General features: G+C 38.2%; 2 protein-coding genes across 2 annotated transcripts; one reads left to right on the top strand and one right to left on the bottom strand.

The window, feature by feature from the left end:
- The first annotated feature begins 912 nt into the window (after positions 1-912).
- LOC136760247 (anterior gradient protein 2 homolog) lies at positions 913-4,288 on the top strand. The gene is made up of 8 exons (XM_066715554.1): positions 913-1,037; positions 1,485-1,614; positions 2,118-2,181; positions 2,287-2,339; positions 2,783-2,859; positions 3,380-3,443; positions 3,715-3,798; positions 3,968-4,288. Exons 2-8 carry the CDS (start codon positions 1,497-1,499, stop codon positions 4,015-4,017), a joined length of 510 nt encoding a protein of 169 aa, XP_066571651.1. The 5' UTR covers positions 913-1,037; positions 1,485-1,496; the 3' UTR covers positions 4,018-4,288.
- A 2,431-nt stretch (positions 4,289-6,719) lies between these two features.
- On the bottom strand, positions 6,720-14,104 carry tspan13a (tetraspanin 13a). Its single transcript, XM_066715553.1, has 6 exons — positions 13,905-14,104; positions 11,514-11,681; positions 10,984-11,064; positions 9,632-9,745; positions 8,962-9,072; positions 6,720-8,777 (listed from the first exon to the last, which is right to left on the bottom strand). Exons 1-6 carry the CDS (start codon positions 13,965-13,967, stop codon positions 8,703-8,705), a joined length of 612 nt encoding a protein of 203 aa, XP_066571650.1. The 5' UTR covers positions 13,968-14,104; the 3' UTR covers positions 6,720-8,702.
- Between the last annotated feature and the right edge of the window lie 501 nt (positions 14,105-14,605).

Raw genomic sequence — 14,605 nt, 5'->3', positions numbered from 1 at the left:
GAAGGGAAATTACTAGTGAGCTGAATGTCTGAGTTCATGCCGCAGCAATCTCCTGAAAATCAGAGACTGTTTACTTAAATTAACAACCACTTTCTCCTGTAAGGAAATCTCCAGCTTCCCAGCTGCTGGGGGCAGTTTGATAAAGGACAGATCCGTGGGCTTCAGAAAAGAATCCTTTAACTGTCATGTCACAGCTTTGTAAGTGACACATTTCTAATTAATTAAAAAATCCTTTGAAGAATACTCTTCCAATCAAAACTCAACTAATAAATTAATGTAATATATGTCCTACATTAAGTCATGAACATCTTTAAAAATACAATTAGTGGTCTTTCATGTCTTATTACATTATATTATATTTAATTATAATGCTGCAAACATATTTTAAGTTGCAGATAATTAATTAATCATGTACAGTTAACCAGAATAGATCATTTACAAAATACAAAATGCAAAACCTACAGCAAAGCAGAAATATAAAATAAATGTAGACATGCATTTTAGTGTTGTTGACATTATAATTATTGATGTTGTTGTTAATAATAAAAAATAATTAATTAACAAGTAAGTAAAGCCAATGTTACATGATTACAGAAGTTAGTTAATATAATATTTCAAAAAATCATTCTAGAAACCTAAGAAACATGTGCTTTGATCCTTTAACCAATAGCAAAAAGACTAATCAGCTTCTTGGCCAATCAGGAAGCTTGATTTAAAATTACCTGGATTTGGATAACTGCCAAGACTTTAAACAACCACATCTTGCAGCAAAACAAACTCAGATAATTAAAGTATTTAAAAATGTTGTTTGTCTGGCAGGAAATCTGAAACCATACTTAAGAATATGTACAAGAACAAATAGCATTAACAAGGGAATGGCTTTAGTAACTCTCATTTGTTTCCCAAATTCCTGCTCCAGGTAGGGGGTGGGCTTAAGAGCCAAACAGGTGTATAAATCCAGGAGTCTGTGCTTGGGGAGATGCACTAGTACCTGGAAACACCTTTCAGAGCAAGATAAAGAGCAGCCAGGAGGACAGGTAAGATTTCTCAGCTATTATTTTTGCTATTTCTGCAAAGGATTATGTGCATGTTGAAAAATAATTCTGCATTTGAATTGTATGAGAATGTTTTGCTTGCAATGCATTTCAAGAGTTTGGGAAAATAATGTATCTGAAGTTTTCTTTCTTGTATTACATAATATAGTGTTAATTTATCAAGTTTTAAAGCCAACATCATTTTAATAATGTTAAATCAAGAATTGTCAGTTATTTCCAATTCCAATTTCAGTTACATACTGGAAGTATGCATGGAAAATATACTTGACAAATTAGATAAAAACTGCTAAACTCCCAAAATATAATCATTACAGTTCTACTCTTAAAAATCATTATTTCCTACCTTGGTAATGTTGGGAAAATCAGTGAGAATGCTGTGGCTGAGAGTTGCTGCTTTTCACAGTGAGTTTCTATTCTTTTCTTTTGCAGTAAACTATAATCATGGCAAAAGGCTTGTGTTCTGTGGTTGTGGTATTGGTGGCCATCTCCTCATGTTTTGGAAAACCTGATAAAGCTGTGAGTCAAAAACCCAAGAAACTTCCACAGACTCTGTCCAGAGGTAAGCATGTTTTATTGCATCTCTCCCTGATGCTACCATATACATCACTGCGCCGAAAATGCTGACAAAAAATAAATATATAAATATATTTCGACATCAGACACACTTTCTCTCATTGTGCATTTGTGTTGTTTATAGAGAAGAAAAGAAACTGGCTTCTGTTATATTTAGTGGATATTTCTCAGTTAATAACAGAGTTTATAGAGCAGAAAATAATTGCATTCCTTTGGCACTGACCCATGTCAGCACTATTCACTTGCTAACTCTTTCATTCTCAGGTAGACGGCTTGATAGGTTTCACTGCAGAGGAAGATAATGTTTCTTTTTGTCTTTCTGCACAAGGGGAATCTGTTCCATGCCATTTCGTTAAAAGGGGGAGCAAAGTGCTGTTGTAATGAAATGATAATATTCTTCACTTTTTTTCCAAAGCCACATACCAGTATTACTTTAACTTTAGTTTATTTTCACAATCTTCAACCACCTTTAATCTCTCCGATTTCTAGGATGGGGTGATGAGCTAACTTGGGTCCAGACTTACGAGGAAGCTTTGTTCAGATCCAAATCAAAGTAGGAACCCTTTCATTGTACTTACTTTATTGTTTTCAAATCCAGCACTGGACATTTTATATTCCTCCTTCAAATATCTAACAAAATCACTCTTTGGGTTCACAGCAACAAACCCCTGATGGTCATCCATCACCTGGAAGATTGTCCACACAGTCTTGGTAAGTCTAATACTTCACTTGCTTTATTCTTTCTCCACTCCTCTGTGTGTAGCCTTAAAGATCCTTTATGTCACACTCTCTCTTTATTTCCCCTTTTCTTGACAGTAATGTAATGTACATTGTTTTACTTTTGTTCTCTTGCTTTCATGTAATGTTTGCTTTCCTGTTATAGATCAACCCTTTGCAAACAATCGAGTGTGCAAACATCTGCCCTTATCAAGAACACACAAGAACACCCAGTATTGGGCGATTTTAATTTCAAACACCAATTTCTTCACTTGAAAAGTTTCTGGGAATCGCAACACTGTTACATTCCTCGATTTCTGTTATTTGGAATTGATTCAATTGTTTAATCTGACTGATGTTCATTTCACTTGAAAATATACAAAGTGCCACCAAACTCCATGTTTCTAAAAGCTATATACACATTTTGTTTATTTTAGCTCTGAAAAAAGCATTTTCTACCAACAAGGAAATTCAGAAGTTGGCCGATGAGGACTTCATCCTGATTAACCTCGTGGTGAGTTTGAATGGCTCTGTTGTGCAGGATATGGCAGGCTGTGGAAAGGATACAACTCACAGAAAGACAATACATGATTTAGATATGAAGACAAGAAGCAGAACAAAATTAAGAGGTTATTTTATTGTTGCTTCTTTAGGAAACAAAGAAACTCCAAAATGGGAAGTTCAATTTTAAAGCCACAACATGGAAAAAATCTAAACTCACCTACCAATAACAACTTACAGACAGAAAGTCCCAATCATATGATCAATTGGAAATTTGCTGAGGGAGAACTGGTTTAAAATGTCAGTTTTGAATTGAATCTGTTCCATACTTTGGTTTCATATTCCCCTAATTAAAGCCATGTTACATAAGCAAAGCAATCAGTGATAAGGGTATATTTTATTAATCATGCTTTTAGATCAAAATTAATTAAGACCAATGGAATATTAGGAGCACATCACTTTCAAGAAAAACAATATATCATAAATATTCCAAAGCTGTTTTGTGTGACAATGTTTTTTCTCTGCTTTAACAGTATGAAACTACAGATAAGCATCTGTCTCCCGATGGTCAGTATGTGCCCAGAGTTATTTTTGTAGGTAAGTGAATAACATTCATAAAAACAACTCTGATGAAAGGAAATCAAATTGTAATTCCATACGTTCCAGAAGGTTCCTGTTTGGCTCTCTTGTGTGACCATAGAGGCACAAAGTCATCTTCCACTCACTACATCACAGTCAAGCATATATCTCAATATAGTCCAGTGGATAGAGATATTGTCTCTACTCGGCACCCTTTTCTCTCTTTTTCTCTCTATTTCATGTTCTGTATCCACTGACACTGACTGGCCTGTCTTTCTCTTCACTGCAGATCCCTCTCTGACAGTCAGGGCTGACATCACTGGGAGATATGCAAACCGCCTGTACGCTTACGAGCCCTCAGACATCGACCTGTGTAAGTATGAATCTGTGAAATTGAACGGCGGCATGTTTGTATTTTGCTTTTTCAATTCTGGACAGGAAGAAAATGCAAAAGGCACTGAATAAACTTTTCAGAATCTAGAATGTATCTATTGTGACGCATTTATATTTAACCCCAGTTGTTGTTTTGTTTCTCTAATTAGTGCATAGCAACATGATTAAAGCCAAGAAGCTGCTGAAGACCGAACTGTAAAAAGCGAAGAAAGACGTCTGACCTCTGGGAGGTTCCAGGATGTTCTCGCCGAGCCAGGAGCTTAGAGTCAACCAGACACATCCTGGAAAACTACTCTGTTGTAAAGTGAAGCACTGGACTTGTGTGTGTGTGTGTGTGCGTGTTTGTGTGTTCAACTGCAATGGAAAATGTTCTGCTTTCATGGATCCTCTTATTCTCAGTTCACCTCTGTTTGGAATGCTGAATGTAACGACTTTCTCATCTTTTTAATAAACATAGCGGTGTTCAACAATGCCTGTGTGAATTTATAATAAAGCTGGGGAAACGTGCTTGGAAATGTTGAGCAAACAACAGAAAATATATATAAATACACTTGACATTTTAAAAAGCCTCCCTTCCAACCTCTCCATACACACATACAGTAACAAATGATGTTCACCCATTCTAGAACTTGACTGTAAACAATCACACAGACGTGATCTCAGGTTTCAGTTAATGTTTAGCTCTAAAGGAAGGCATTCTTGTTTCTAATGATGATGTGATATGCCCTAATAATCAAGGCTTCAAAGACTGAGACCAAAATATCCTTTCAACGGTTTCGGGTTTGAACGGAAGGTTATCTGAGGCCAATAACTTTATAAGGGAATAAACCATATGAGGCAGCTTCAGGCTACCTGCTAATGAAGCGAACTCCTGCTCATATCCTGCAACTGCAACATAAGAGTCTGTGAGTCTTTGGTTCCCACATGAATGACCAACCTCATATGGACACCTCTTCTGAAACAGTGTCAGTGTGAATGAAGCTTGCAAAGTGGAGACACGTTTGAACTATTGAGGCAACATTTGTAATTTAAAAAATAATAGAGGTAGGCCTCATTTCAAGATATGTATTGCTTTGTGTACATTGGCAGTTGGTCAAAGATCTGGTTAAGTACTGTTGTAGGTTTCAGAGCTGCCTTAATTGAACTCTGATCACAATCCTTTGCAATGTGGGGAATGGGAGGAACTTATGTGCATCACAGCTGCCCAGTTTGCTTATCAGTTTAATGATCTGACTCTGTGAACCTGAAAGCCGAAATCACACCCATTTCGAGTATGAAACCCCACATGCTGTATATGATTGCTTTTTACGAGATCACATAGGAGGAAGCAGCATTTCAAACTGAATTAGCACACTTTCGACCTCAGTAAGTGTAGAGTAAAGCAAGTGATCGTGTGAAGGTCTAAAGAAAAGTAAATACTGAGATTCAGACAATGGCTGACGAGAACTTTATCCTCCTCTTTGTTGGGGCATTGCCATATTCATACAGCAAAGTTCTCTGATACAGCCCTCAGATACTCGACCCTCTATGGTTTTCATGCAATGCAGCAATTTCATATGTTATAATTCACGCTGTTTCAGATTAGACAGTTAAAGAGTCTGAATACAACAGCACTGTCCTAGAATCGTCGGTTTCCTTGGCAACCAGAGACGTTGAGATCGCTGCTCGAGGGATCGTCAAGCTGCAGTTTGCTCATAGCTTTTCATACAGGCGTACAGGCATGATATAAACCAGCACGACAACAAGAAACAGCTTTGGAAATACACAATGGCAGCTGCTGCTCACACAACACAAGAACATCTTCTCTGCTTTCGCGCTGTGGTGGTGAGAGCTGCACTACAGCAAGGGGCCTTCAGCAGCACACACAAAACACACAACAACCTATCTACCATCATGCTGACCTACACATGTTATAGGTGCTTGTCAATATTAGTTATTTATTTATGTGTTTAAGACTCCAGACAGAAACCTGTCCTCTGAAGGTTACTGTTCATAAAGGTAAGAGGTTTTACAATGCAGATCACAGTAAAGGATATATCTCAACGTAGTACCATCCAGTATTGTGTATAGTGCCGTCGGCTCTGCTAGGAACCCTCTTCTTTCTACACACATTTCATTACATTATTTCTTAATGTGCTGTGTCCACCATCTCCACATCTGATCCTGTTTCAGATTCAACCCATCTCTGATAGTGAGGTCTGACATCATAGGTGATTTGATTTAGGTCCTTTGTTTGGGAGGTGATATTATTTTAACGAGAGGGGAAAAATGAATTAACAGATTTCTCCCTTAAAGAAAAGCACAAGTTGTTTAAATCACAAGTATTCACCCATATTGGTGTTGTCGGATGTCCTTGACTCAGCAGGAACAAGCGATAAAGACTGAATGAGCATGAAAACAAGAAAGAGAGACATAATACTCTGAAGTCCCTTGAACAAGGCTTCTACTGTTTTACTGTATTATCTATGGTGAGAATTTCATGAAGGGCGCCTACAGTATGTAAGAGCAGTTTACTAAATCTATTTGGATGTGTCTATTTGCTAGAATTGCATTCTCATTATTTGTGAAAACTTATATAACAAATCTATCTCTCTCTCTCATATATATATATATATATATATATATATATATATATACATGCATACTTCCCATCTTTATATGTGTACATGAGAATCAGCCTCATAATGAAAAAGTAATATTTCTACTAAACAGGCAGTTTAATTACAATTATATACATTTTCATTATAATAAAAGTAGATGGTTAGGATTCAATTACCTGCACTGTGGGAAAATTAAACAAAAACATCTGAAAGCCATCCATTATAAATGACTGTCAACATAATGTAAGACCTCTTTGACTTTATATTTTCTGTATTCTGTATATTTCAAATGCAACAGAAACAACGTATCAAATAATTTTATTAGGTTTACAAATGCTCAATCACAGAGACAGCATTCACAGAATCCTTTAGTCTAACACACACTTCGTAGAGGTCATGCATAAAGAGAGTCAAGCACACATTCAGTCTTAGACTAGGTGTTAAAAGGTGACATATGCACCCTGCAGTTACAGATCAAAATCTAGAAGTAAAAATACTGAGGATATTACAAAGGGTTTCGAAATCAAGTATAAACACAGATCCAAATGTACAGATATGTCTTCATTTACGGAACCATATACTTCTTAATACTACCGTTGTTCAAATTATTTTTGAGAAGGGTGATTACTGTAATGTATGCACCTGCAAAAGCACTTCACATACAATTTACCGTTGCCATATTTACACAGCACTGACTGTAACGAAAAACACTGAGCAATAGAAAGAGCTGTAAAAAACCCACAAAACATTTGTATTCAAGGTATAAATTAAGACTTGCCACACCGAACGTGATATTTTTGCTTTTTGAATATATAGCCTGTTTGTGTGTGTGTATGTATATATCTGAAAATGTAAATATAGAAAAAACAGATCTGTTAGTTCAGCATCAGCTAACAAAACAGCTTTCATGTGTTTAAAGTTCTTCTCAATGTAGTCACTTCATTTAAATAGCACGTAGTTTTCCTTCATTTATTATTGCACATCGACAATTACTTAGTATTCTCTATACTGGCAGACCTTTAAAGCCAACATGCAAATCATTATACTTCTGCCTTCATTGTAGTGGTCACATTATGCATTATATTAGCCAAACAGCAAGATAAAACATACATATTAAAATCAATTATGAATCAATTATTTGCCCTAGTGGGCTGTTTTATGCTTAAGTTGAAATCACAACACCGCATTCTGAACAAATTATACATTCAAGTAATAAATATGTCTAGATGTAGAAGAGTATTTGCAGACTCATCAATAAAATACAGCTTTCTTTGGAGAGACACAGAGACAACATCCTGCATTTCACACCATCATCATCAGGAATACTGAAACTCATGAAAAAGGATGTACATAGGAATAAAGATCCAGGGGCTGGTTGCATAAACAAAGTCATATTAACGATCGACACTCAGTTAAAACCGTTGCATAAAACAGTCCTTCTAGACTGGTCTTAGTCAATCACTCAAGGCATTCTGGGAATTTTAAGACACTTGAAGAAAAAAAAAGAAAAAATATGGTAGATGTTTCTCTAAAACAGCAAGGATCCCAGTTCACTGAAAATCTGTGCATGTTACTGGAATACAATGCAGAAAAATATATTTTGGGGGGAAATTTAACACACTCAAACACAAGTTAACAGAGTCAACCAGCTGCGTGTGCGGTCCGTAACAGACAAGCAGAAACAATAAAATAATCTGCTAAAATAAATATTTAAGAGGAAACATTCGCGTACTGGAGGAGGACTGCCCTCAGAACTGAAACGGACCCCAGGATTGGTAATTGAACTCTTTGGGGAGGAGTTTCTGTCTGGGGGACTGTCGGTGGGCGGAGTGTGTGTAAGCCAATGGGAGGCTCCGCCCATCAACATCATTGACAGTGTCGCTGTATTCTCAGGCAAGCAGTTTTAATGGAAATATAGACTTTAATTCTAAGATAGCCCAGAGGTGAGGAGGCTAACTTTTTAGCATAAGTCTTAGTCTTCATTTTTGTGCAACTAACTTGCATTAGAATAGTCTAATATAATGTCATGCAATCGGCCCCAAAGAACACAATAAGACAGTAGAGTACTGGACAGCAGTGTGTTCACAAATATTCAGCAGATTTCATATTTTTCCAGCAAGGACCGGTCAAGTCTCCATATGATGGTGAAGGTAAAAATAGCCCGATCCAGGGGGGAAAAGGAGATCATGTCCCTTTACAGAGTTAATTCGTTGAGATACTGAAAATATCCAAATGTCTTTAAAATCACGTAGTGCATTCTTTTTCGCAAGCAATCTTTTTTAAATCACAGAAAAGCGCTCGGGTTTGCTCGCGGATCCTTCTGATTCCTGTACCTATATGTGAGCCACACTCCCAAAATCTGAAATAAAGTGAGAAAAACAAAATACTGAATTATATTACAAAACTAAAGAAGGGACAGGAAAACAAAGATAATCAGTTTGTACTTGTCCTTGCAATGAACAGTATTCTGCTACTTGTTTTGCGGGCCTGTGTGGAAAGACATATATATTGTGTTGGTTTTTTGCATTGTTTTTGCTCCTCACCTCAGTGAAACTGAAGAACAGGCCGATCCCCCCAACGAATCTCAGCACCTCGCCTGCATGCTCCTGGATTTTAGATGCACAAGTCGGGCAGGAATTGTTTTGAAAGCAGAGCTGGAGTCAGAGGAGGAAAATAAGACTATTACGATTGAGGGCAAGGCACCGATTATCAACAGCAATCAGATCGTAAAACAATAAGACTATAAACAATGTGAAAATGAGGAAACACATTTACAAAAACAGCATTTGGAATAAATAAATAAATAAATGTTTAATAAAAGGTCTTCATTCTATGTTGTCTGCAACATCTATGTGAATCTTTGCCCCCCGCCCCCTTCTCATTATCCCAATTAAAGAACTTTGTGTTCATTTTCTGTCCCAATTATTGGTATTTTCAGAAAATGTTCATTCAGCAGCATTCAGCTCGGTGCTTGAAGAAATGGTTCATTCATTCAAAGTTATTCAAATGAAAAGATAAGCTTCAAGCTCTCTGACCAAACCTGCAACACTGGTATCAGAATTAGGTAATAAAACAATTCGCTTTTTTTTTTTTTTTTCTTTTTTTTTTTAGGAGTCCTTTTTCCTCTTCTAAAAAATAAACGCTAAGAAGGAGCAAGCCTACTTATGCGTTCAATGACTGACCATTTATAGAAGGTAAAGACATCCGACTTACAGCAGAACAGGTCTGGTTATTGTTGAAAGTTGAAAACCCACAGCAATTCAGACTTTTTTCGACATCCATTTGTGTGATTTGAGAATTGTTCCACCCTACTTCTAAGAGGTGATCCTACGAGAAATGAAAGTATTTAATTGACACCCAAGTAGCAAAACTACACATCGCATTGTTTGTGAACAATGAGAACAATGCAGGTTCTATTGATTACAGAAGCTTGCAAATAAGATTAACACTATGCAAAAAATACTATTGTACAATGAAATGGTGAATCTAGACACATGAACTTATAGAATATCTTCATGGTGGAATAAGAACATTTTAAAAGCAGGCTTTGTACAATCTTTGCTAATCTGAATTCCTGACACTATCCTCAAGAAGAATGTCTCTAGGCTGGGGGTTGAAATTTAGAACCAGGTTTTATGTTTTGAAAGTAAAACACCATCTTTAAATACAGAATTTCTTTATACACAGCAGCTGAAACCCACTAGTACAAAAGTTTATAGTATTTCAGCAGACAGCAACTAATAAACAAGATACAGTTACTGTTTTATTCAGTTAATAAGTAATTATGTGTTATCAAGGGGGAACAAACTGTGAAATTCTGTAGTACACGTTTTAAATCAATCCATCAGCTATAGAGGTGCACATGTTGTGTTTAAGTAGTAATTAAGTGCATTATTAAAACTACAATAATCCTCTAGCCTTACGAATTTCACTCACAGCAGCCACATTTGTTGCCAAGGTTATAAAGTGTGGTGTTTAAAAAGTGGTGAAATGTAAACAATAGTACAGGTCCTAAACTAAAGCTGAATGAAAGATATTTATTTTGTCCAAATAAACCTGTACTGTGAATAATGCAGACTTATTTACACAGTGAAGTAAGAGCATTTTGTACAGTCTTGAATCGGATTGCAAAAAGCTAGATATTTTTATAAACGGACAAAGGTCTATTCATTAATGATTCAACAATAAATAGGACGTGTTCAGGTCTGTGAGGCACAATATCCAGCAGTCTATTTATGAAGAGGAGATGTTCAGAGAAACCAAAAAAACCACACATTGGAACAGGGGACAACCAGAAATGCAATCACAGTGATTTTGTACATTTTGTTGTAATACTTTTAAAGTTTTCAGAAGGCACTTAAGATTTGTTCTAATGATTGCACACATCACATCCTGGATTTAATCCAATGTAAACAATCCCACCATCATCCTCCACTGTGTAACATTAGGATAAGCATTCAGTTCACTTTGCTTAATGCCGAGATCAAATTATTTAGAAATGCTCACAACCATGACTTGAAACGTCAGTTGTGTTCCAATGGTTGATGCAGTTAATGTACACGTACCTGCTGTTCTTTATTAAGTGCAAGGCAAGCGCAAGACACTGAAAACTGAACCACGAACACCATGAAGAGAATGATCATGTACTGGCCTCAGAGTCAAGGAAATTCATTTTGCATTCAATAAGCTGGAGCTTAAAACTACAAATCAGTCCATGCAAAGACAGAATAAGGGCATTTATTTTGTTATTTGTGTAATAACAATGGAGTCTTAGAAATATGACCTAAAGTAACCTCTTGGTTTTGTCACACCTAACAACCATGTGGCAGAGAGATAATCGTGAAGGGTTGGAACATGAACGTGGGACTAACACTAAAGTCTACCAGCAAAGTAAGTCTCACTTCATATTCATCATGAAAACAAAAATGTTTGGATACAAAACGATGTCCACATTACTCAAAAGCATTTTTTTTTAACATATAATCTGTGAAGATTGAAGATGACATTGTTTTGTACATTTTCACATTCCAACAATCACATTTGGAAGAATAATGATTAGGAAAACACCACTTCACCACTTCAGGTCAAAGGATACAAAAAACAACAACACTTGATGATGTTTCATGGCACCAATCAAACCAACAAGGGCCACAAAGAAGAGAAAGATCCCGACTCCTATGACTCCTCCAACCACCTGGAAACTTGAGACCAGGCCAAACCACTTCCCCCAGGCCGCAATCCCAATCATCAGTAAGCTCACCATCTGCAGAAGAAAGGGAGATGATTACTCAAGGCACTCATGATGCTACTAAAAGCCGTGCTGCTTGTGTCCTGTGGGTCCTGAAACCAGGGGCCATGTACCCAGTACCTGGGTTCTGCTTGCAGAGATTCCTCTAAACGTGTGCACTTGACCTTGAAGTTAAACTCCACATTTGAATGATTACTATTTAGTAAGGTTTTACATAACATATTAAATAGGAAAAGTGCACATCAAATCTGTGTCCAGATGTATGTGTATCTGGAACAGTTCACTGCAAATATACCTGAATAGAGGAATGCAGTCGCTAAAGCTTAATTGAAAAATACTTGTTGTAGTTGCTTTTGTCTTTGCCGTATTACAAGTACAAGCCTAATTCTCAGATGAGACGACCCTGTCTATGCTTTGTTAGGAGAAGATTAGGCATCTAGTTCATTAGGTTTAATATCAATCACAGCTGGAACTCAATATATCAGATCAGACCTTACAAGCTGTACCCAGATTCCTGTACAGGGTTTTAATTTTAATAGATTCATACAATTCATTGTATCAATTGCATTGGCTTCTGACTATTGCACCGGCCCTTATAACAATTCGGTTCTGTGAATCATACATTTTGAGTGAAGGATGCGCCTGACGTCATCAGTAAGTTCAATGACCTAGGCTCAATTTCTGAAGTGTTTTCCAGGCTGCATTAAAAATAAACTCTTTGAGAATTGTTTCCAGGCAGAGTCAAAGCAGGAGTGATATTTCTAGAACGCAGGTCCTGCGAGGGGGATTCACCAGTCGAGGCAACGCATGCTCCAGAAACCGTGTGATGTGGGGCAAGAGCAAAGGGATTTGAAACCACTGTACAATGCAAGTCAAAGAAGGAACAGAGGTATTGCAGAAATCCATCTCAGTGAATCAAATTATAAAGAACATAAGGAAACCTTTTAACTTGTGTTTTGCTTGTTTTATTTTGTTTATTTTGCCATAACCTGGTGCACAGACGCACAGACACACACACATATATATAACATTATTCTCTTGAATATCTGCTTAGACTGTCATGATGGTAAAATGCCAGTCCAAATTAGCATGCCAATCTTCTACACCCACTACCCATTAGTTTTTCCTCCAGGTCTCGGCACACCTCTATCCCTGGCCTGTCAGGGAAGCAGAATACCCTCCTAACCTGTACTCCGGCCAGCATGTTCCACACAAACACACACCAGCGCAAAGATCATCTGATCTGATCTGATCTTCAACTCTAATGCCATTTTTTCATAATGAGAGACATTTAAGGATAGTCACAGATTTCTTTAACTGTGATCTTTTAGCACAGCTGACACAAATATAACAATACACTAAATGCATCTACCAAAACCATTTTAAACGTTTAAATAAATAGGCCAGACCCGGAGCCTAAATAAATACATTTCTGCCTGTAGCAAAATCATAATCAGGCTGGCCAGCTGTAAACGTTTTTGGTTAATTTTGATGGAATCTCATATTAGATTTGATCTATCCCTTCCATGTAAATACATATGCTCTCTATTTTGATTTAGAAAATTCAGCATTTAGGGAAGATTCACACAGACTATATCAACATGGCGACCAAACGGTTTAACGTTTAGTTTGTTTGGTTACACTTCAATAATTGCATGACTACAATGACAATTGGCTATGACTCCCTTGTGAACTTGTAACCGAGCAGGAAGGCTCCCAAATCCCCATGAAGTCCTGTTGAACACAAGAGTGTCACACATGCGTTAACCATGGCTCAGATGTAGGATCCAATTAGTGACTGATTTCATTGCACAATTTCACATTCAATCGTGCCTGTATGGAGCCGACACTGAAGTCAACACCCCACGGTGGGAAGGTGGGAGGAGGAAATGTTGGTTACACTGTAAAAGGAGGGCAACAGAAAACAAACACCGGATAACAACCATTTCCAAAGCCGCGCCGGTTTATTTCACTTTCATTATGGGAACAAGTTGTGCCCATCCTTCACTCCGACGCCAGTCCTGTTCCTCAGACAGGTGCTGCGACTCGATCTGACGCCTTCATGTTTCACTCAATAATTCACACCAGCTGCATTGTTTCTGCCGGCGGGGTAGACGGCGCTGAGCAGCGGGAGACATCCGCACACGCCGGGATGCGTGCATGTCACTGTAACACCAATGTGCATCAACACCCCCTATGATCATGCCATATGGCAGCTGCTCATCCCCGCATACTTACCACGTACAGGATGTTGAGGGCGCAGAGGGAGTTCTTCGAGCAGGTGAACCCGCCGCACACCATGGTCGCTGATCTGTCGATCCCACACGCCCGTGCAATCAATTAACTCACTGTCTTGATTACAGTAATCTTTCCAGATGCTCAGCCTACTGCATGCACGCCGGCCGTCCTCACGCCTGCACTGGCACTGAGCCGCCGACTCGAGGCAGAGCACCGAGAACCATCTACTGCGCGCTGATTGGCCGCGGCGGCGGGTCCCTCGTCATATGCAAATCACTGCGGAGAGGCACGGGGAGAGCGCATTCCTGCAGCTCAGATGTCCGCGGTTCTGCGCAGGTCTGCCGGAACCCAGGGCTCCCATTGGCCGAGCCGCGCAGAGCTGCGGACTGCTGCGCTGCACGAACGCAACCAATCCGGTGTGTGGACGTCACTGTCCAGCAGGTGAGTCAGGTGGACAGGAAGGGCAGGGAGTGACGTCAGCCAGGCGAGGCGGAAGCCATGGGCGACGCCGATATTATCTGTAGTTATGCCCCCCTTAAAAATGCATCAGATGTTTTGGTTTTGTTATGCTCTTTAATTTGTTTAATGCATTTTCCGTTCTTTTACAATATATCAGAGAGTTTTATTTTTAATTGTTCTTTTGAGGTTTGCGTTTATCCACTGATGATTTTATGTATTTGGTTCATTTTGGGTTTGTTTTT

Source organism: Amia ocellicauda, chromosome 10 (assembly GCF_036373705.1).
Source record: "Amia ocellicauda isolate fAmiCal2 chromosome 10, fAmiCal2.hap1, whole genome shotgun sequence".
In the NCBI taxonomy this organism is placed as follows: domain Eukaryota; kingdom Metazoa; phylum Chordata; class Actinopteri; order Amiiformes; family Amiidae; genus Amia; species Amia ocellicauda.
This window is presented reverse-complemented; position numbering and strand designations above follow the sequence as displayed.

Coding starts and splice junctions, on each gene's coding strand:
- LOC136760247 (XM_066715554.1), top strand. CDS start 1,497: ATGGCAAAAGGCTTGTGTTCTGTGGTTGTGGTATTGGTGGCCATCTCC. Junction 2,860..3,379: donor TCATCCTGATTAACCTCGTG/GTGAGTTTGAAT, acceptor CTGCTTTAACAG/TATGAAACTACAGATAAGCA. Junction 3,444..3,714: donor GCCCAGAGTTATTTTTGTAG/GTAAGTGAATAA, acceptor TCTTCACTGCAG/ATCCCTCTCTGACAGTCAGG.
- tspan13a (XM_066715553.1), bottom strand. CDS start 13,967: ATGGTGTGCGGCGGGTTCACCTGCTCGAAGAACTCCCTCTGCGCCCTC. Junction 9,073..9,631: donor ATAACCAGACCTGTTCTGCT/GTAAGTCGGATG, acceptor CTCTGACTCCAG/CTCTGCTTTCAAAACAATTC. Junction 8,778..8,961: donor TGTTCTTCAGTTTCACTGAG/GTGAGGAGCAAA, acceptor ACTTTATTTCAG/ATTTTGGGAGTGTGGCTCAC.